This window comes from Manis pentadactyla, chromosome 1 (genome assembly GCF_030020395.1).
Source record: "Manis pentadactyla isolate mManPen7 chromosome 1, mManPen7.hap1, whole genome shotgun sequence".
Classification (NCBI taxonomy): domain Eukaryota; kingdom Metazoa; phylum Chordata; class Mammalia; order Pholidota; family Manidae; genus Manis; species Manis pentadactyla.
The window spans coordinates 180861364-180884133 of record NC_080019.1 but is presented as its reverse complement, the minus strand read 5'-3'; the positions used below and the strand labels follow the sequence as shown (position 1 = coordinate 180884133).

At 36.7% G+C, this 22770-nt stretch overlaps 1 protein-coding gene across 8 annotated transcripts in view; it reads left to right on the top strand.

Annotated features, from left to right (window-relative positions):
* The first annotated feature begins 3826 nt into the window (after positions 1-3826).
* LRCH3 (leucine rich repeats and calponin homology domain containing 3) overlaps positions 3827-22770 on the top strand; it is a 109537-nt gene continuing 90593 nt past the window's right edge. For 2 of the 8 annotated variants that reach the window (XM_036904840.2, XM_036904831.2), the window contains exon 1: positions 3871-4195. In XM_036904840.2, coding sequence (XP_036760735.2) covers positions 3934-4195 — 262 coding nt within the window. In that variant the 5' untranslated portion in view covers positions 3871-3933. Of the gene's footprint in view, positions 4196-22770 lie in introns of all 8 variants that reach the window. The other 6 variants (XM_036904818.2, XM_036904826.2, XM_057503570.1 and 3 more) reach the window with 5 other exon arrangements.

Genomic DNA, 22770 nt, shown 5'->3' with positions numbered 1-22770 from the left:
ACAGAAGGCAGCTAGGAGGATTAAAACAGAGAATCAACTTTACTTATAATGCAGATTATTAGACTAGATGAGCCTTTAGAGATCATCCAGTTCAACCCACTTTTAACGTCTAAATGCTAATAAGCAAGACCCAGCTTTTCAAGATGTGTGACAGAGTCACCTTTTGAGCTCAGATTTTTAAATTCTCAGTTCATAATAAGCTGCTTCTGTGAATTGAATACCTACAGGAAACAGTGGAATTGTGTGTGGCTTGTCAGATAACTAAGAAATGGTAATAGCCATGCCTTAGCATTTGTAGCATGGGAAGTCAGTCTACTGTTCCAGTGATGATTGTGAGACTTCATTACTTTGGTATTCAAGCTACATAGATCTATTAGAAAAGCCAATGTTCTTACCAGACATGTGTTTTTTTTCTAATATAAACTTCTCCACAATTTTAATTATAAGCAAATCATAAAATACTCCTATGAAGAAAGCATGAAGAAACTCAAAGGCTTCATTGTCCAATGATTATTTGTAGAGATGTGTATCATACTTGACTTTCAATAGCTTTGTAATTCACTTAACATACACAGGTTAATCTTTGTTCTGATTTATATTTGCCATAAGGAGATAAGACAGAAAAAATAGCTGGCGTTACAGAGAACAAATAACCATATGTTCTGAATGCAGGCAATATTCGGGCAGAAGATTATTTCTCCATTTCAGATCAGTGTACCTTTGAACTTCCATCAGAATCAACATGATTGTTTCCTACCACTGTAAAAAAAAATGTTATTTAAGCTTCCCTTTAAAGAGTTAATTTTTCTATAGATCAATTGGGAGTTAGTCCCTTTTTAAAAATGATACCATTAAGCCCCAAGCATTGAGAAACAAGAGTTTTGGACTATTGTGGACCCTTAATATGGATTTAAAGATGTGGTTATAAATGATTGATTTCTAATGTCTCTTTTATCTCCCTGCCATTACTTTTATTTTCTATCTGAAATTTGTTAAAAAGCTTGATAAAACAAATGCGACACTAATCTGGAACTGAAATTCCTCATCATGAGTGTATTCAGAAAAGGTTTACTAATGTTTAGAAATTTATAGGAAACTATTTCCAGTGAGTAGAACAGGCTGGGGGGGCGGTGGGGGAGCTGAAGGGCATTATCTCTGCCTGAAGTAGTTAAGATGCACAGCTGGAGAAAGCTATTGAGATTTGAGTGAAGCAGTGAAGTTCTCTGTATCAATTCCTAACATTCATTAACCTTCACTGCCTATTTTTTCAGCTCCTCCTTCCAGAACACAGCAGTAATGGAATAAGTTTCAGATCCTTGTAGTTCATTTGCTCACACCCTTTGTCCACCTGTTTTTCATCACTTATTACTGGACTCTGGTAAACTCAGTGACTGATTCCTGTATCAATTCTCAAAAGACGATCTTGACACTTGGCCTTCCTTTATGGAGAAGGTGAGGGAGTAGAATGAGAATCCCTCATACTCTGCCTTTAGATGAAACCTCAAATCCTTAGAAGTCTCAAAATTAACTCCTTGATCTATCTTCCAGTCTTTCTGTACCTAGGACTTATTCTTATATAATTGTAGATATAATAGCATCTTTCAATTTCCCCTGTATCCACAAGTGTTTCTTTTGGCCTTCAAGTACCTACACGGTTAGGCTCCCCGTTCTGAAAAATATTTTTCTCTCCTCCCAACTTTCTTTTCTGATGCGTATATAATCTTACTGTGTAAGTACATAACCCACTTTATGTCTTTATTTCCACTCATTTCGTTTTATTTATTACTTTGGTATTAATATACACTTACATGAACAACATTGTGGTTACTAGATTCCCCCCATTATCAAGTCCCCACCACATACCCCATTACAGTCACTGTCCATCAGTGTAGTAAGATGCTATAGAATCACCACTTGTCTTCTCTGTGCTATACTGCCTTCCCCATGCACCCCCACACGTGTGCTAATCATATTTCCACTCATTCTTAACTCCTGTTAATATACTCAGCTCTGGGATATGGAAGATAATTAAGAGTTTAACATATTCAGGACCTTAAAATGTAGTTGAATAGGTAAAGTAACAATCCATATATAAATTTGGTCAGAAGTTCAGAGATTAGGATTAGCATGGTATGTTGGCAATAGTTGAGTTGTGCAGATAGGAAGAATGAAGCTGTGTTGCAGAGAACTTGTCACAAGAATTTAGTGTAAATGAAGGAAATAGGTAATTTGAGTACAGATGACATGGGTCATTTTATAGATCTGGAAAGTACTTCTAGAGCACTGTAGTATTACTATGGATGTTATGTTGATGCTTTGGTCATTGTAGGTGAAATATCTCTAAAAAATAGAAAATGAGGTCCTGCTCTTAAATAGCTTAAAATCTTTCTAAGAATAACAAAAATTTGAGGAAGACCAGAATAACCAACCTATTCATGCACTGGATACATGTTATTTGCCAGGGATAACAAATATGTCACTTGATATAGTGACATATGCTCATTAACATTGATAATTGATTGTGGAATTTGCCAAAGAACATAGAATGTATTAGTAAGAGTTCATAGAACAACTCTCTGAGCAGCTGTTATTAATAAGCTTTGGCACTGAGACTCAACATTTTTACCATCTTCCATTTAGGAATGGGGGAAGTGCTACTCAAGGTTTCATTGAAGAGTTAGTTGGGCTTTGATGAGTGAGATCTCTCCAAACTTATTTTCTTTTGCCCTCTGATAACTTTTCCACCTGTGGCCTAATGTTCTTCACACATATATAAATCATACCTGGGTGTGTTCTTGCTGCTCCTCCCAATCTGGAATATTGCTCTCATCTTCCAGTCTGTCCCACTTTATAATCCAGACTTGATTTAAAATCTCATTCATTCATGATATGGATTCTATTTCTGTGAATTCTTATAATCCTCACCACCCCTTTTTTTGTTATTCTCTTGGTATATTTGTCTTGATTCTATCATAATCTCCCAGAAAAAGTACTGTATCAGACAGTCTGCTGTTTCCCACAACAAATAGTAGTTGATTGATTGAAAAGGACATATCATGTAACAGGAATGACCAAAATGTGTAAAAAAAAAAACTATACTGAAGACTGGTTGCAAAATGAGAGGTCAAATTGGTTTTAAATATTTTGCACTTCTTCAGTACCTTTTCATCTTTTTTTACCACTTGTTCAATTCTACCTTTAATTCCCTATTTAGACTATGGTTAGGTTATTTTCTCTTCCTCAGTTTTGGTTCCAGAACAAAATTTTAGACTTTAATGCTATTCATTTTGCTTTGTTCAACAATAAAACCTTATCTAAAGGACAAGTACTATTTAAGACATTTGTTTTATTTTCTTTAAAAAGCTGTTTTATAAAAGGGAGGGAGGGCCTAAAATGGTTATATTACCCTTTCAGGGAGAATTATGGCGTTTGGGAGCCAGGTTAGCACTTGATTTCCCTCAGGCAATAATATTTAATAAATCCACCAGCCTCCACTTAGGTCATTTGGTTTGTAAGATGACAAGTTAGGAAAAATTTTAGGTTGTACGTCAGGGTCCCCTCCTCGCACTGCCCGTTGCAGGCAGCAACAGTGTTAAGAGACCGTAATGCTTAATCTAATCCTGTTGTACTGAGGGAGGAAGGTAGAAAAGTTTTGGTGAGTAGCGTTGTTTGAAACAAGTGCTTTTGTAGAAGCAGTTTAGAAATGCTATTGGGTGCCTAGAGGGTGGGCTGCTCCAGATTTGTGAGTTCCGTTTTAATTTCGCTTTTAAACCTACATGTGGGCGGAGGCAAGTGCCTGGACGTGCCGAGGGGCACCGCCGCCCTGCCCATCACGGGAACTGTCCGGGGTCCGTTGGCCCCTTTCCCCGCCCACCCATCAGTTCTGGCAGCGCATGCGCCGAGCCGGCGGGCCGGAGAATTGTCGGCTGGGAAATGGCGGCCGCGGGCTCGGTCGCTGTGGCCACGGCTGCAGAGTACTCTGGCCCAGTTGCTGCGGGAAGTAACCTCTCCAGTGTTAACTGCGGCCCAAGCTCCGGGGCAGGCCCTGGTCCTGGCCCGGGCTCGTGGAGCCGCTCCCTCGATCGAGCGCTGGAGGAGGCGGCGGTAACCGGGGTGCTGAGCCTGAGCGGCCGGAAACTGAGGGAGTTTCCCCGGGGAGCGGCCAACCACGACCTGACGGACACGACCCGGGCGGGTGAGCGGCACAGGGGGCTTCGCTGCCGACTCGAGGCGCGAGGCGCGGCGGGAGGCCGCCCCGGCCGGTGGGGGATCTCGGGGATGGTTACAGCCACCGGTCCCATAGCCCCTGGTCAGGACCCGAGTAACGGGGAGAAGCCGACCGACCCAACACACCAGCCCCCGGGCCTGCGGGCCAGACCCCGAGCCAGGGGCGAGGCGGCGGCGAGCAGCATCGCTCCGGAAGGAGGACCTTAGGGAGTTGATCCTTGGAGTTTTACTCCATGAAAATTAACGCCGCTCTTGAGGTAGACCCTTGCCCCGCCCCGCCCCGGCCTCTGCAGGCCCTTTCGGACTTGGGATGCGAAGTTGACTTCAATAAAGATTTGGGATTGCGGCGCGCTCTTAGTATTATCAGAGTAGCGTTGATCTGAGCACTGGCAATTTTTCGAGATTTTTTAATGTGAACCCGAACGCTGTAACTTTTTTTTCTCCAGTTTCATCTAGTTGACTTACCAAATGTACTTGTAAAAACAACTATTATATAGAGTCCACTCTCAGACTTCCATTACTTTCCTCTCCCCATAACGTCACCCGCCAAAGAAAAGAAAAAAGTTGAATACTACTTAAAAGATATGTAGATTGCCTGACATTATGTACATTGAATGCTTTTTAAAGGCAAACATTACTTTTCTTTATGCATATTTTTGAATACGGAAAATATAATAGGGATTTTGGTATTGTTTGGTTGTCTTACTTGTAGAGAACAGTAAGTGGTGACTGATGGGTTTAACGTAATATCGTTTTCTTGTGTTTAAAATACAGCTTCCTCAGGGAGTAGATTAAAAACTGAGTCTATTCATGTTTTACACAAAACACAATGAGAAAGAAATCCCTTACACAGATTTAATAATGGAACAGTACATGGAATTTAATAATCTCTAATTTTATTTTACCTGCTTTTCTTTTTAAATTGAAGTTTTGTTGTTATACAATAATATTGGTTTCAAGTATATGCCACGGTGGTTTAACAGTTACCCAAATGATGTAGTTAAATAATGTATTTCAAGATATTTTTTTCTATGTTTTCTTCTAAGAGTTTTAAGGTTTCATGTCTTAAATTTAGGTCTTTGATCCATTGCAAGTTTACTTACCTGCTTTTAATAGTTGAAGGACCAACATGTTTTGCCTTTAATAGTATGATGTAGTTAAGTAATTTATTTTCATATAGCATTTTTGCAACCAAGGAATGTATAGTACTTTGTGTCTTAATTTATTCCATTTTATTTATTTTATTTTTAAAATCTTGGATTTAATACCTTTCCTATGTTTACGCACTCATTAAAGATTGATGGGTATTACATACGGTTCACTCATGTTAGAAAAATTAACACAATTGTTAAATTATTAAGAGAAACTATTCTTCCTAAAGAAACGTTTGCTCTAGTGTAAGAAATTAAATGCCTACTTACTTAATTTCTTTTTGGAAACAGTGGCACTGAAATAGTTTAATTTTATTATCATTCTGCAAAAAAATACAAACTTTCTTGCTTAGGTAAATATGCAAAGCCACTTGCCTTTCTGCATGTGTTCTGATAGGTGACATCTAAAATTGTTGTTCATATCCCAGATTTCCTGGTTCTGTTTGAGAGATGGCTGTGGGCATATGGCTGTTGAGACGGATAGCATAGTGATTTTACATTGGTATGAAGTCATTTCAGGATTACTACATTGAGCCTGAAGCTAAAGAACGAGTTGATCACAACTTATGTAGCTCATTATCTTACCTGCTTTCCTTTTAAAATTGAAGTATTGTTGATATACACTCATATTGGTTTCAAGTATATACCACAGTGGTTCAACAGTTACCCATATTAAGTCCTCGCCTCCACTAGTGCAGTTACTATTTGTCAACATGGAAGATGTTACAGAATCATTGGCTATATTTTCCATGCTGTACTACTGTACCTGTGACCAACTTATATTATGATTGAGAAATTTTGTGCCATTTATGCCCCTCACCCTCCCTACTCATCCAGTTGAACCCCTCCCCATGGTAACCACCAGTCAGTCATTCTCTGTGTCTATGAGTCTACTACTATTTTCTTCATTTTGTTTTGTTTTGTTTTTATATTCCACAAGTAAGTGAATCATGGTATTTGTCTTTCTCCACCTGGCTTATTTCACTGAGCATAATACCCTCTAGATTCATTCGTGTTGTTGCAAATGGCAGGATCTTTTATGGCTAAATAACATTCCATTGTGTATATGTACCACATCTTCTTCATTCATCTATTGATGGACAGATACTTAGGTTGCTTCCATAAGTTGGCCATTGTAAATAATGTGGTGATAAACATAGGGGTGCGTGTATCTTTTTGAATCAGGGATTTTGCTTTCTGCAGGTAAATTTCTAGAAGTTGAATTACTGGGTCATATGGTATTTCTGTTTTTAGTTTTTGAAGAACCTACATGCTGCTTTCCACTGTGGCTGCACCAGTTTACATTCCCACCAACAGTGTAGGAGGGTCCCCATTTCTTGGCACATCCTTGCCAACACCTGTTATTTCTTGTCTTTTGGATAGCAGCCAGTCTAACTGGTGTGAAGTGATTTCTCATTTGTGGTTTTGATTTGCATTTCCCTGATGATTAGTGACGTGAAGCATCTTGTTATGTGCCTGTTGGCCATCTGTATTTCCTCTTTGGAAAAATGTTTAGGTCCTCTGCCCATTTTTTAATCAGGTTATTTTTTTTTATGGTGTTGAGGCATATGAGTTCTTTATATATTTTGGATATTAACCCCTTATCGGATAAATCATTTGTGAATATATTTTCCCATACTGTAGGTTGCCTTTTTGTTCTGCTGATGGTGACCTTTGCTGTACAAAAGCTTTTTAGTTTGATGTAGTCCTACTTGTTCAGTTTTTATTTTGTTTCCCTTGTCCAAGATGTGTCCAGGAAAAAATTGCATGTGCTTATTATGTTCAAGAGATTTTTGTCTCTGTTTTCTTCTAAGAGTTTTATGGTTTCATGTCTTAAATTTAGGTCTTTGATCCATTTCAGGTTTACTTACCTGCTTTTAAATAGTTCTAGGACCAACATGTTTTGCCTTTAAGAGATATTTTATTAACAAAGAAAATCGAAGGGTATTCAGGAAGGAAAATAATCCCAATGAATTTTTCCCTCTTAGCTCTGCATTTTTAATTTGTTATTGTCCAGTGTTTTTTAAAAAATTACTTTAATAGTTTCAGTAGAAACCAATTTTTTTGTTGACATTTTGTTTGGTAAAAAGTATTAAAAAATTACAAGTGTTTGATAACCTATTTTCATTTCTCACATTAGATATATCACTTAAGTATAAGAATCATTGGCAGGCCTTGGTAAATACAAAAACTGAATTATTCTTTGAATTATCTTAAACATAATTTGATGCAGATAACAATTTATTGAATATTCACCGCTCTTCATTGTGTCCGGTGTTTTAAAATATATTGCCATGTTAAATGTTCATAACAAGCAATGGATTAAATATTATTATCTTCATTTTGCACAGGAATCACTGAGTCACATACTAGTATTAGTGGTAGAATTTCAGGTCCATCTAACTCTGTTCCCTCCACTATGCCACACAGCCCCCTATGTACAGATAGGTATTACTGTTGCTGTTTTTGCAGATAGTGAAACTAAGGTTTGGAGAAATTAAATAATTTGCTCAAACACCTGTAACTAAAGGCCAAGGAAGGTGGTATTAGCCAGGATTTGAGCCTAGTTTGAGGTAACTACAAAACCATAGTCTACCTGTTGTACAACAGTATTTTGATGAATTCAGACCCAGCTTGTGTTAGCTAAAATGTTTTGTTTAGGCTTTTTAAAATTTAAAGCCAAGAAAATTATTTGAATGCTATGTATATCCAAGCTGCTACCCAGTCTGTTCTTCATAATGTGTCTGGCAGAGCTGTTATCCTTCAAGAGTTGACATTCTAAGAAATAGCACAGATCACCCATACCATTTATCATTTGACATGATTAGAATTCATCAAGAATATTTTCTTGAGGTTTTCCCTTTCTGTTTGTTTAAAATGTAGATCTTTAGAAGAAAAATATTTGGGAATGGATGACTTGATACAATAGACAGGAAAATAGACCAAAAAAAATCAGATTTCTTGGGACAGAAAGGAGGTAACTTGGATTTTGGTAGACAGAGATGAGAAGGAAAGCCATTACAGGCAGTGGTGGACAGCATGCAAAAACTCTTAGCATCTAGAGCACATCAGTAAATTTTGTCAGTCCATCATGCCATTCCCTTTTCATCTAATAACAATACCTCAGTTTTCCTAGGGAATCGCACCTCTCAGTTACATGGATCCTGCCCTGATATAAGAGTGGGCACATCACTCAGGCCTCCAATCAATGTAGCCATCCCTTTGGCCACAGTGGTTGTTCAGAGATGGACATATTTTCCAGTCAGCACACATGAGTGTCATTCTGAATTTTTTATTGGAACTATTGAGAAAGAGGATTCTTTTGAATGCTGGGGTTGCTGAGGAACTAGAATGTGAGCCTGGAACTTGCCAATAAATGGAAAGCAAAGCCAAAAGATGGAAAGAATGAGACCAAGTTCACATTTGAACCTTTGGATCAAGCCAGGCCTTAATATTGTGCTATCCTTGGACTTTCAAATTTTGCAGGCTAATAAATTCCCTTTTCTGCCTAGTAGTAGAATTTTTTGATACAAAATAAGAGTCCTGACTTTACAGTGAGATTACTCTTGATAATGTTGTGGTGAGGCCAGTTTGCTTAAGTAAATGGTTGGATCAGAGAATATTAGAGCTACCTATTGCATATGAGGAGGCTAGACTGATGATAGGTTTAGAAACTGGGAGACAAACGTTCATTCATTCAACAAACATTTTTAAAGGGTTTTTGGCAGGTGTAGATATACAAAGAGGACCGACCCTCCCTGCCCTCAGAGAACTCAAGGGACCTACTGGAGGAATAAATACATAGATGCAAAGTTTATTGAATTGCGTAATAATAGCAAGACTTTTATCAGCCAGGTATCATGCTAGGTAATGCAGAGCAATCAAAAATAAAAAGAGACTTTACCTTGTGAGCATTAAAAAAATCTAGTAATCTAGTTATGTAGCAGAAATAATAATACAAATCTATAAGGGAACAAATAACATATTATATTGGAAAATGAAAATGTACAAATACTGACTGAATTTTTTTTAATGAAAGAATGCATCAAAGATGACTGAGCTCTTAGACCTGGAGGACAAGCAAGAGATGGTAATGCTGCTGATAATGATAGTAGCTAATATTTATTGAGCTATTAGCATATTCCAGGTATTATATTTAGCTGTATATATAAAAACATGCATGTTCAACAACGATATGAGTTGTAAGTACTATTTTTAACCCCATTTAAAATGGGGACTTGAGATTAATTTGATCAAGGTCACACAGCTAATAAGGGACAGAACTGAGATTCAAATTCACATACATCTGATCCTAAATAAAACTCTGGTTTTGAACACTAAGCCATACCGACAAGTTTGGTACCTATTTGGTTTTCCTGATACCTTTAAGGGTTGGTAGCAGATCTAGTTAACCCTGTGCAGCAAGTAGAAGTGTAAATCTGGAGCTTAAAGAGAGAAGTTAGGGCGAAGCCTGAATTTGCTGGAGTCATAATGAGTTCATGAGATTCTTGGAGAAAGAGTGTGGAGAATGGAAAAGCTGGTCACTGACAACATTGGGGTACAGTAGCATTTAAAAAGGTGAGAAGAGGAATCAGTCTGAGAGAAAACCAGAAACAAAGTTCTGTCACTGGGCCTGCACCAGAATTCAGAGAATCCTAAAGCTGAAGGAAGATTAATAACCATACAAATTATTTTACAAATGAGAAACCGTCTCAAAGAGGTTAAATGATGTGTTTAAGGTTTTGTAGTGAGGTGGTGCTGTTTTGCAGAAGGCAAATAGGGGTCATAGTTGAAGCTGCCAAAAATCTCTTTTGAGTAGAAGATGAAAAAGAAGACACCAAGGACTCGGCTTTGGGGAAAAGCCTATGATAGAAGACAGAGTGGGGAGGCTAAGATTACCCAAAAAAAGAAAACAAATTGAGATGTGGTGGGTGAGCCAAGGTAATGCAGTTATTGAAGCCATGAGAATTTAAACTTTCCAGCAGTGGATACTGATTTCCTAGGTAAAGAATAATGAGAATTGCTTAAAGGCCATTTAATTTTTCAAGGAAGCAATCTGTAATCCACAGAATTATAGTTTTGTTAGTCTTGGAAATAATGCATCGAAGTGCCAGGTCTTAAGTGGAAACAGTATTTTTCTTGAATCCTTATTTATATATATTTTGTATCAACCACAGTATGTGTACTGTGAATTTTTCTAGAGCAGTGCTGTCCAGTATGGTTGGTAACTACTAGCCATAGGTGGTTATTAAAGTTACCGTTTAAAATTTTTGTTCCTCAGTCACACTAGCCACATTTCAGTTTCTCAGTAGCCACACATTGGACAGTATATATTGGATAGCACATTAAACAGATCTGCCCTCTATTGTGTTGGACAGCACAGATAATAGCACCTTTCCATTACTGCAGAAAGTTATATTGAACAGTAATGTTGGGGCATACAGTTTTGAATAGAATTGAAATTTTCTTCTGTATTATTTATTTTATACATCATACTTCTATTGGCAATTTTTAAATATCACTATGAGGACAGTAGTCCACCGTGGTGACTGGAGCTGAAAACACTGTTAAATAATGGTTGAGAAGACAGAGGCAAAGGGAGGAGGTGGCTCCAAATGGGCTCAGTCATAGTTACAAGATCTTTAGTAGCATTTCAGGGCTGGGAGGATATATCATTTTTTTTTTTTTAGAAATAAAATCTTGTTAGCAAAGTCTGCCATTTAAGTATGTCATCTTTGTTAGTGGAGGTAATTAACTATGTATTTGACACATTGACCATCCACTGAGTAGTATGTGTTCAAATCAGGAAAAATCATCTAAGAGCTTTAGAAATGAGGAAAGAATAGAAAACAACAAAACTAATTTAATTAACCAGAGTGGTTCAATTTAGTAGACTTTAAAAATCATTTCTCCTAATATTGAGTTGTATATGTTCATTGTAGTACAGAAAGTTATAAGGAAGACACTAAAAATCATTCATGATTTCACTTACCAGAAATAACTAATAGTAAACACTGGTTTGAAATCTTCTCAACATTTTCTTCATGAATATACACATTCTTACTTTTTTTAAATATAAAAGAGGGATCATACAAAGGTGTTCTATGAGTATTTTTCACTACAGAGATACAACATCAGAAATAGAGATCTGTAACATAATTAAAAAATTTTAATAGTAGTTCTCTGTATAGATAAGCTGTCATTTAATTTACCCTGTTGATGTACATTGAGATTGTTTTCAGCTTTCACTATTACAAATGATATTGCTGAAAATAGCCTAGTATGTATGTCTTTGCAGACTTATCCAATTATTTCCTTAGGATAAAATCCTAGAAATAAAATTGGTTAGAAGGTTTGCACAATTTTAGGGTTTTTTATACAGATTGTAAAATTGCCCTTCCAGAAGGGTTGTGCAGCATAGATTTATACCAGCAGTGTGAGTTCTCTGTACTTGGCACCCACTGATCTTCTCATTCATTTTGATCTCTCAGTCTGATAGGTAAGAGATGATATCTCTTTGTCCTGTATTCAGTGCATCTTGAGCAGTGAAATTTTTTCCATAACAATAAAAATAAATTCAAGGGGAAAGGATTTATTTTTTCTATTTCTACCTTTTGTCATAGAACCACTTGATAACAAAGAATCAGAGGTTCTTTGTGAGTGTATATAAACTCCTTGTGTTTGATTTCTTTTGTAAGAGTAATACATATTTCCTATGGAAAATTCAGAAAAACAAATACACAAAGGAGAAATGGGGGGAAAAAGGAACAACTCTACTGCATAGTTAAACTACTGAACATTCTGATATGTTCTTCCAGGTATTTTTTTAATGCATGTATATGTATATTGAAAAACATGGCATCAGCTTTTTGTAGTTTGCGTTTCTCCGTCTTATAGTGTATTAGAAATGTTATGTCACGTCTATTAACATTTTCTTATAGTAGAATTTTAATGACTGCAGAGTATTTAATCCTATCTGTACTTAATCCCATACTGGGCTTTTAAGCTATTTCTAATTTTTTCTTACTATAGAAAATACTATGAACATCCTTTAGTATAATTCTTTGCTCACATCTGTTAATAGTTCCTTTGGGTAAATTCCTGGAAGTGGAATTGTTCTTGTATATAATTTTTAAAACTTAATTCACAAACAATTTCAAAAGCAGTTCCTCATAGGAACAGTGTTACATATTGTATGTAGCATAGCTGAATTTATAGGACCCATAAAAACCTAGTATTTTTTTTCTAAACACAAAAGTCAGCTTACTCATATTTCATACCTCTTTATACCTAACAGCCATGGTCTCTCACATATTTTTCTCTATAAGGAATGTGTGTATGTGTTAATGACGTAAATTTCTGTTCAAGTACTTAACCTCAGAAAAGTCTGAGGTAGGGTGCTTGAAGTTCTTCAGTAGGGAGCTTGAAATCTGAGGCTTGGCATTTTCTTAATAATTCCGCTATTTTCATGCTTCTTTTGAGACAAATCTATGGTTTCAAATTACCAACTGTTAGGGAAAACCAAACCAAATACGTTTCTATAATTATTCAGTTATTTTTCTGTAATCCAGTCCCCCATGCATATCCCAGGTTCAGAAGTATGGATATAATATTGCCTATAATACTGTTTGTAACAAAGGTTCTATGGAAATATGCATATTGAATTGAAATGTGGGATGCTAAGAACACTTCTCAGGCAACAACATTTATAACTCTCCCCCTTACAACTTCACTTCTCATTTGAAATGAGAAAGCCTGTGGCTATAATATGTTCTTATCCACACGCTTCTTTCCTTCTGCCCGAAGAATGGCACAATTCTCATACTGTGCTGACAAAATAGAGATAACTTATGAGGTAAAAAGACTTCTACTACTTTGGTCCTTTCCTCTGTCCCTCCTGCAGCACACACACGCACACACGCTTTATAAAGAGAGGCAGAGGCCAAGAGAACATGGGAGGATCGTGACTGTGTAAAGATGTCTGAAATAAGATTTAAATTTCATGTCAAGGTGAAAATCTAGACTCAACTGTACTGGCACTCTTTTTTAAATAGGAAGGGCAAATAGCAAGATGGTGCCTTAAGGAGGGGTGAGAAGAGTCACAGATCACCACAGAATCAAGGTTGAGACTAGAAGAAAGGCCACATTGTTGTGGCCAAGAATTTCCTAGGGTCCATTTCCTTTTTATAGTAGCCGTATTTGGGGGGCTGGATGGTTAATAATCTCATATAACAAGAAATAATGACCTTTAAATAGTAATATTTATGTTCATTTTTTTTTCAGTTCATTTATGAAGCAGTTATTCCATTCAAGCTTGGAAAAAAATACATGGTAAATATAATTCACACAAGGGAACATTATTTTGAACTCCTGAAGTAGCCAGCAATATCAAATGCAGTGCTGCTAATTTTAGAATCATCAAATTTAAAATATTTCCTCACTTTTAACTTTCTTCCTTGTTCTTCTGAATTTTGAGATTTTTATTATTTGAAGGAAATATTAAACCTAGGATTCTAACTGGTTTGTTAAATTTATTTCTTTCAAAAACTAGGTAATACATTTTCCATTAAAAACACATCATAGAGAGTAAAAAAATAAGTCACAGAATAAGATTTCCAATAAATATAACAAACAAATGATATCTAGAATATATAGAGAATTTCTATAAACAAGACGACGACTCAGTAGAAAACAGAAAACACTTGAACTGGTACTTCAGTAAAGAGGAGTTCTAAATTACCAATAAATATGTGAAAAAGTTCTCAACCTCAGTAATAAAGGAAATGGAAACTAAAACCAAATTGAAGTACTACTCGAAAAGCTGGCAGTACTATGTACTGGAAAGGAGAGCATTGGGGACACTCACGTAATGCTGATATGGGTATGAATTGGTGCACTGACTTTGAAAACACCTAGTTTAGTTGAAAAATGCATAGTCTGTGACAATGCACATTTCTGTGACACAGAAATTCCAGATTCTGAGATATATACCCTAAAGAAATGTATGTATATGTACACCAGAATATATGTGTAAGAATGTTCCTAGCATTGTTCATATTTGACAAAATAAAAACAACTTAAATGATCACCTGTAGAATGGATAAATCAGTTGTGGTGTACTTTTTAATATGATTTCATAGCCATGAAAATGAGTGAGTTACAACTACATATAATTACGTGGATGAGCCTTGAAAACATGTTGAGCAAATGAAATATGACACAATATATGCAGCACAAACACATTTAAGTAAAGTTCCAAAACAAGCAAAATCATACGTAAGTGCTAAAACTGTTAAGAAAAACAAGGCAATGACTACCATAAAAGTCAGGATAATGGTTACCTCCAGGGTAGAGGGAAAATGTTAAAATTAGGAAAGGGGCAGTGAGTGGGATGGGGGTGTATTTCTGAAGTACTGGAAATGAGGTAGCCATTTCCTTGCTGATTGTCAGCTTCAGGTCACTCTCTGAGGTCCTGTAGGCTTCTTACATTCCTTACAACATGGTCCTCTCCACCTTCAAGCCAGCAGTGGTGGGTCATATTCTGGTGCTTTGAATCTCTGATTTTCTCTTCTGGACCAGCCAGAGGGCTCATCTGATGAGATTAGGTCTAGCCATTCTTTGCTTAATTCAAAGTCAGTTGATTAGTAACCTTAATTATATCTTCAAAATCCCTTTTGCCACATAAGGAACATAATCAGTATATTTCATATTCACAGTTCCAGGGATTAGGGACATCTTTCCCCTAGGGAAATTTTGGGGGGATTCTGCCTATCAACTCTATTCTGTTGTACAACAGCTAATACAATGCCAGTGCCCTCTGAGTGTTTATTGAATGAATGGATAGTTAAGTGAATGAGAAGGCGAAAACAAAATGATGAAGAGCCTATTCACTTTCTTAGCTTTGGAAATAATGACAATGGACCTCTGTAATCCTGGGTTTAATGGGACCCTTGGGGCTTCAAGGATGCAGTAGAATTCAATCAAAACATTCTTAAGGATAATACTAGTAAATATGCTTCCCTTTGATGTCAAAAAGCTGGGCATTCAGATCCTCTTAATTGGTGTCATAGAGGATCTAAGAGTCACTCCCCCATAATATAACTGGAGGCAATGAGAATTTCTAGGTCTTTGAAAAATTTCAAATTAAGACCTTGATTTGCTAATAAAAGAAATTTTTAAAAAATTTAAGCTCCTTACAGTGAGGTAGACTTTCCATATATATTCAGTATTTATAACATTGATAATTATGCAAGTCTCAATTGTCCAAGGAGCGTTGTAGCCTGACAACAATGCGATGCTTTTTCTATCTTAGTAACACTGTAATTTCTGGCCGTCTGTGATCAAGTGGCAAACTGTAGCCTTTTCGTTCTCAAACTTTAATGTATAAAAAAATCACTGCTGGCATTTTTTTTTTAATGTACATTTCTGCATCCAGACAAATTCAGGTTCCTTTAAGCTGCATTTTAACAAGCAACCTGATGGTTCTAGGTGCATGTGGTCTAAGAACTACACTTGGAAAATTATTCTTGAGATTTTGCTGCTTTACTCTAAATTTCATTTAGAAAGCTAGTAATTTTTCACATCTTCAAGAAATCTTGATTAGAAAAGCCAAAGATTTATTCCATTGAAAATGTTATATATTTTTAAAAGTGTAAAAAAAAACACCTCATTTTGCAAAATTCGGCACTTTGGTATAGAAAACACTGAAAGATTGGTTTGTTTGTTTTAAAGGTAGTGTCACTGAAGAACTATGTTGTTATAGTTATGAATAGGTAACCAATTTACATGAAAAATAAATTGAAAATTGAGCGTGTATGGGTAGTCAGTGTTCTTAGTTATAAGCAACAGAAACCAACTGTGTTTATGAATAGTCCACAAAATCTCTTGGAGGACTGAAGAACCAGGTTGGTACGGTAGGTAACTGGGAGCAATACCCAAAGTTGTGTGACAGAACTTGTTCTCAAAGACACCTCCAGCATGGGCACTGGGGATGGACACCTCAGCTTGTGCCAACACCAGTGATAATGGACACTATGCATCAGTACAGGAACTTTTTCCACTGCCTCTGGAAATGGGGATGTTTTGTTACCACTCTGCTTTCAGTTCAAGGTTAGGGAAGGATGTGTCTGTCTGGGGGAAACTGGATCATGTGTCAGTGCCCCTAGCTGCAAGAAAGGCTGGGAAAGCAAGTATACTTTGTGGCATTTTTCAGCTTCTGTTGAGGAAAAAACTCTATTTCATCAAGTATTGGATTTCCCAAACATAGGAATAGTGTTCAGATCTTGGGCAGCCATAAAAAAAAGGCATGTGTCTACTACAAATTATATTTAATTCTAAATCAAGTAACCAAGTAAGTCTTTAGTAGAGTATATAATTATCATAATGCACAGTAAGCATTAAATGATAGGCAGTTTACTGACTGTAATTAGTATTAATTTTCTGTATTAATAGAAGAAAAAGATTTATTAGACTTTTCCAGGAGTAGCTTCAGTTTTTCTTTTTTATTCTGAGAGTATCCTCAGTTTCTTTTTAAAATCTGGAGTCTGCATTAATTTGGGGAGAAGAATGATGAGCAATGTTCCCTACCTCCTGCCCTTCCAAGTATCTGCATTGTCCCTAATCCCCATACTTAGGGACAGTATTCTGTCATTTCAGCCAGTGATCCCTAGTAAAACATTTTTTACAATGTATGTTTGAGGTTTTTTTGCATATTATATGTACCACTTACTAAAATTGTATGTATTATAAGATATACATAAAATATAAAATTTAAAGGAGAAATTAAACAAATAGAAATAGAAGTTCTAGTGTTTTTCTTTCATACTCCAGTGGATTATTTTGTATATCCCTTGGAGAGCAGACTCACTCTCCCTCCTTGGAGACTACTGATTCAAACAGTGGTTAGCCTCTTAATGTTATCTTTAAGTAGGAGAAAAGGGGTTTAATGCTAAATATCTAAAAGCATTTTAGGCTAATAAAAGAAATGTTACATGGGAAAATGAGAGGCACCTAATGTATGGAGTCCAAGGATGGAGAGGTATAACCTGTTCAAAATGGAAGATGTAAGAAGACAAAGGATGGAGAAATTTCTTGAAGCAATGCTATAGGTGAGGGGGGATTTCTTGTATAGCATGTGCAAAACAAACCAGTGTGTATATGAAGTGGGGGTGGGGTAGTTAGTAATGGATGAGCTGCTCACCATGATTTGATGGGATGGGGGTGGCATAGGGACTATGTTATTTTGGGAGTAAGAAGATTTTGGTGTTTTAGCCTCAATTCTTTACTGTTTAGTCATTTGGCTAAGGTCAATCTTTGTTATCTTTCCTCATTTAGGAAAAAACGAGCAGACTGGTTTGGAGTTCTTAAGACTTAAGAGGGCTAGGGGTTTTGAGGAGTCCCCGCAGAGGTGGTTCTTTGGCATGGGTGTGAGTTAAGTTGTGCCTCTCCCTCTTCACTTCTTGATGAGGCAGCTTTGATTCTGAGGTGTATTCATTCAACAAACAATTTTAGCCTTAACCTTATGTTGGAGTTCCATACTTATATATTTAGTTGCCTACTTGATATTCCCACTAGATGTCTTAGTATAGGCATCTCATATGTACATTGAGTGGAAAGGGCTCTCAATTTGCTGCCTCTACTCCCTCCCCAACTAAAAAAAAAACAGATGGAGGGAGGAAACCAACAACAGCCTTTTCCTGTAGTAAATGTTGCCATCGTCCTTTCACTTAAGTAGGAACTCATCTCAGTTAGTGTTACCACCATCCATGCCCAAACCTGGAGGATCCTTTTTCTCCCACCCTCTGCAGTCTATTAGCAAATCATGTCTGCCTCAACATATTCTTACTCTGTCCACTTCTGTCTCCTCTGCTGAAACTCTAGCCCAAGATCCATCATCTGTCGTTACGAACTACTGCGGTAGCCTCCTAACTAGTTTTCCTGTTTCGACTTTTACTCTTGTAAATGTTCTCCATACAGCAGCCTAAAATGATGTTTTAAAAATGACATTTTCCTTTAAAATCAAACCAATGCTACAGGAGTTATCCACTGCCCTATGGAATTTTTAAAATTCCAAATGTGTGACCTTTGCCTACTACTTAAGCCTTAACTTGATTCATTTTGGGGCCTAGCCCATTAAATCTTAGTCCATTCATATCAAATTCATATTTGTTTTCCCTCTGTGGTCTTTGTACTTGCTTCCCTCTCTTCATGGAGTGCCCTTCCTCCAAATCTTTTTGCTTGTGAGTGAATGTCTCTCATCCTTTAGACTTTAGCTCAAATATGAGTAAATACGTATGAGGCACTTAGAGTAATTCTTAGCTCATAGTAAATAAACAATAAATGTTAGCCTCTCACCCCTAAAACTCACTATGGAGGTGTTCATGATAAACCTCACCTCATCCAAGTGCCCTGAACCCACCTTCCCTCAGTGCTGTCTTTAGTTTCTTAATACTATGTCCCTATGGGTTGTTTACTCCATTAAATACAAGCTTCACTAGAAGAGCAACTTGGTCTGTAAGCCCAGCATTTACAATAATGTGCCACATAGTACAGCCTCATACACTTGAATAAATGAATGAATGGCCTCCAACTACATGTACGAGAAACCTGTCTAGGTCTGCTGATATTGGATTCTTTTGGAATTTTTGTTTTGTTTTATCTGATAATCATTTTGCCTTCACTTTTTCCCCTGGGTACAGAATTTTTGCTTAGGGTTTGTTTTGCATTTAAGTACCTTAAGAGTGTTACTACATTGTCTTTTGGCTTATGTAATTTCTGTTGAAAAATCATTCTTCAGTTTGTTTTGTTCATTATACATTTAAGGTAACATTTGCTTCTTCTCTGTTTACTGTTTGTGCCTTTGATTTTCTGCAGTTTGATTATGATGTGGCTTTCTTTGTATTTATCTTACTTGAGGTTTTGTGAGCTTCATGCATTTGTGGATTCAAAAATTCTTTGTCATTTTTTGGTTTCAGTAACAGGTTTGTCTATTTTTTGGGTTGATAAATACTATTCAGAATCATAATTATTATTTTAAATAGTGTGCCTAGCTTTTCCTAGGATACTACTATTAAATAGCGTCTTCTTTTGAAATTTTAAAGAATGTACTGTTGCTCTGTGAAGTTTTAATATTTTAAGTACTGTCTGTGGACCAGCACATGGCATCACCTAGGATCTTAAGAGAAATGCAAAATTTCAGACCACATCCCAGAATTAGAATCTGCATTTTAAAAAGATCTCCAAGTAATTCTGAGAACATTATAGTGTGGGAAGTCCTGCTTTACAGCGAATCAGGTAAATGAGGTTGCTCTTTTTTTCCACAGAGTCTGATAAGCAAATGGTTGACCCTAGTTATTCTAACCCAGTGCCACAAGGGTCCACCAAATTGAGCACCTTCTACACCAGTCTATTAAAAAAAGAGAAAGGGCCTTTTTGGGGAGGGTACAGTATGCAAAAAGGAAGTATGACACCAGCTCCCTTGTTCTAGGATAAAATATCCTCATGGTCCAAGCATATCATGCATCAGACTTCCAAGCTTGATTTAATTTTTCATTCCTCTTTTGAAATTTCTTTAATATTTTTTTCATGGCCCAGCTTTGGAAACATGTACCAAGATCGTGACAGCCTACATACATTTTTCAGCATCCCACTCTCCTAGCATATGTGAAAAATACAATGTGGCAGGGGGAGGAGGGGAAGCTGTTTTCCAAGTCATTCATTACATTATTGCTTTTTCTGAGTGTATATATATATATATATATATATATATATATATATATATATATATGCAAACTGATAAAGCATGGTATATAGGCCTTCTTAGAGTCCATCATCCTTGATAGCTTTTACAGTAAGACTTTTTTGGTATATTAAGCACTAGGCTTCAAACTTTGACTACCCTAATGGATGCTAGCCCAGGGGCACAGTGCACTGTCCACATGGTGGATAGAAGGTGGATGGAGGGATAGAATGATTAAATGCTTCATGGTGTTAAAAAGGGAGACCTTTACTCTGGCAATAGGCATTCATTTCAAAAGCAGATGATTGTCAAACTGGTCTAAAAGACATTATGAGAACACAACAACAGGTGCTTCTTTTTAAAAACATGACCATTTCAAAAGCAGTCCTGAGAAGGAAGAATAAAGCGGGAGGGATTTTGCTCCCCAACTCAAGTTCTACTACAAAACCACAGTAATCAAGACAATTTGGTACTGGCACAAGAACAGATCCATAGACCAATGGAACAGACTAGAGAGCCCAGATATAAACCCAAGCATGTATGGTCAATTACTATACAATAAAGGAGCCATGGATATATGATGGAGAAATGGCAGCCTCTTCAACAAGTGGTGTTGGCAAAACTGGACAGCTACATGCAAGAGAATGAAACTGGATTATTGTCTATCCCCATCACAAAAGTAAACTTGAAATGGATCAAAGACCTGAATGTAAGTCATGAACCCATAAAACTCTTAGAAGAAAATATAGGCAAAAGTCTCTTAAATATAAACATGAGGAGCTTTTTCCTGAATGCATCTCCTTGGGCAAGGGAAACAAAAGCAAAAATGAACAAATGGGACTATATCATGCTAAAAAGCTTCTGTACAGCAAAGGACACAATCAACAGAATGAAAAGGCATCCTACAGTATGGGAGAATATATTTGTAAATGACATATCAGACAAGGGGTTAACATACAAAATATATAAAGAACTCACATGCCTCAACACCCAAAAAGCAAGTAACCCTACTGAAAAATGGGCAGAGGATATGAACAGACACTTCTCCAAAGAAGAAATTCAGATAGCCAAAAGGCACATGAAACAATGCTCCACATCGCTGATTATCAGGGAAACGCAAATTAAAACCATAATGAGATATCACCTCACACCAGTTAGGATGGCCAACATAGAAAAGACTAGGAACAAGAAATGCTGGCGAGGATGCGGAGAAAGGGGAACCCTCCTACACTGCTGGTGGGAATGTAAATCAGTTCAACCATTGTGGAAAACAGTGTGGAGGTTCCTCAAAAATAAAAATACCATTTGACCCAGGAATTCCACTCCTAGGAATTTACCCTAAGAATGTAGGATTCCAGTTTCAAAAAAAGACATATGCACTCCTATGTTTATCACAGCACTATTTACAGAGCCAAGAAATGGAAGCAACTTAAGTGTCCATCAGTAGATGAATGGATAAAGAAGAAGTGGTACATATACACAATGGAATATTATTCGGCCATAAGGAGAAAACAAATCCTACCATTTGCAACAACATGGATGGAGCTAGAGGGTATTATGCTCAGTGAAATAAGCCAGGTGGAGAAAGACAAGTACCAAATGATTTCACTCATATGTGGAGCATAAGAACAAAGAAAAACTGAAGGAACAAAACAGCCGCAGACTCACAGAACCCAAGAATGGACTAACAGTTGCCAAAGGGATAGGGACTGGGGAGGGTGGGTGGGAAGGGAGGTAGAAGGGGATTAAGGGACATTATTATTAGCACACATAATGTGGGGGTGGGGCACGGGTGAGGCAGTATAGCACAGAGAAGACAAGTAGTGACTCTAGCATCTTACTACTCTGATGGACAGTGACTGTAATGAGCTATGTGGTGGGGACTTGATAATGGGGGAATCTAGTAACCACAGTGTTGTTCATGTGATTGTATGTTAGTGATACCAAAATAAAAAAATAAAAATAAAATTTAAAAACATGGCCATTTCAAATACAAAATATGTTTTCACTTTAAAGAGCCTTTCATTAATAAGTAAACTATGTCATTGACTGTTTTTGAATTGGTTCTCTTCTTTAAAATGTGCTGGAAGACAATGTTCACAGAGCACTACTACAAACAGGAGAAAAAAGCGACAACTGTATCATAGTTTAAATGAGTGAAAGTATCCAGTATTGCAATGAAAAGTGAAAATCCATTTACCTGGAGTTAGTTGTGCTGAAAATGTATCAATAAATACAAAGTTAAGTACTAATTTTGGGTCGGGGAGCCTCTTGAAATAAAAAAAACTCAAAAGTTGCTAAAAACACCTTGTTTTAAGATGTGGAGAAATAATTATCAACAAAAGCTGCATGTAAAGTCAGTATTCAGTTTTACACATACACTGCAAAAAAGAAGTTTGGGTTCTGAAGCAAAATTTAAACATTTAAGTATAAACAGTAAGACCAAATTGCTATCCAGTAAGGGTTTAGGAAACTTTGGGTGTCATTAGTGACCTTAGAATATATGAGATTACCAGTGTCATAGTTAAAAACTGCATTAGGGCTCCTGAAATTTATAAAATGACTGAACTGTAGAATAAAGAGGTTGTTTGGGTATTGCACATCTTAAGTCCTTTTGTTTAATAAAATAACTAATTTTTACCAGTAAGATCCTCA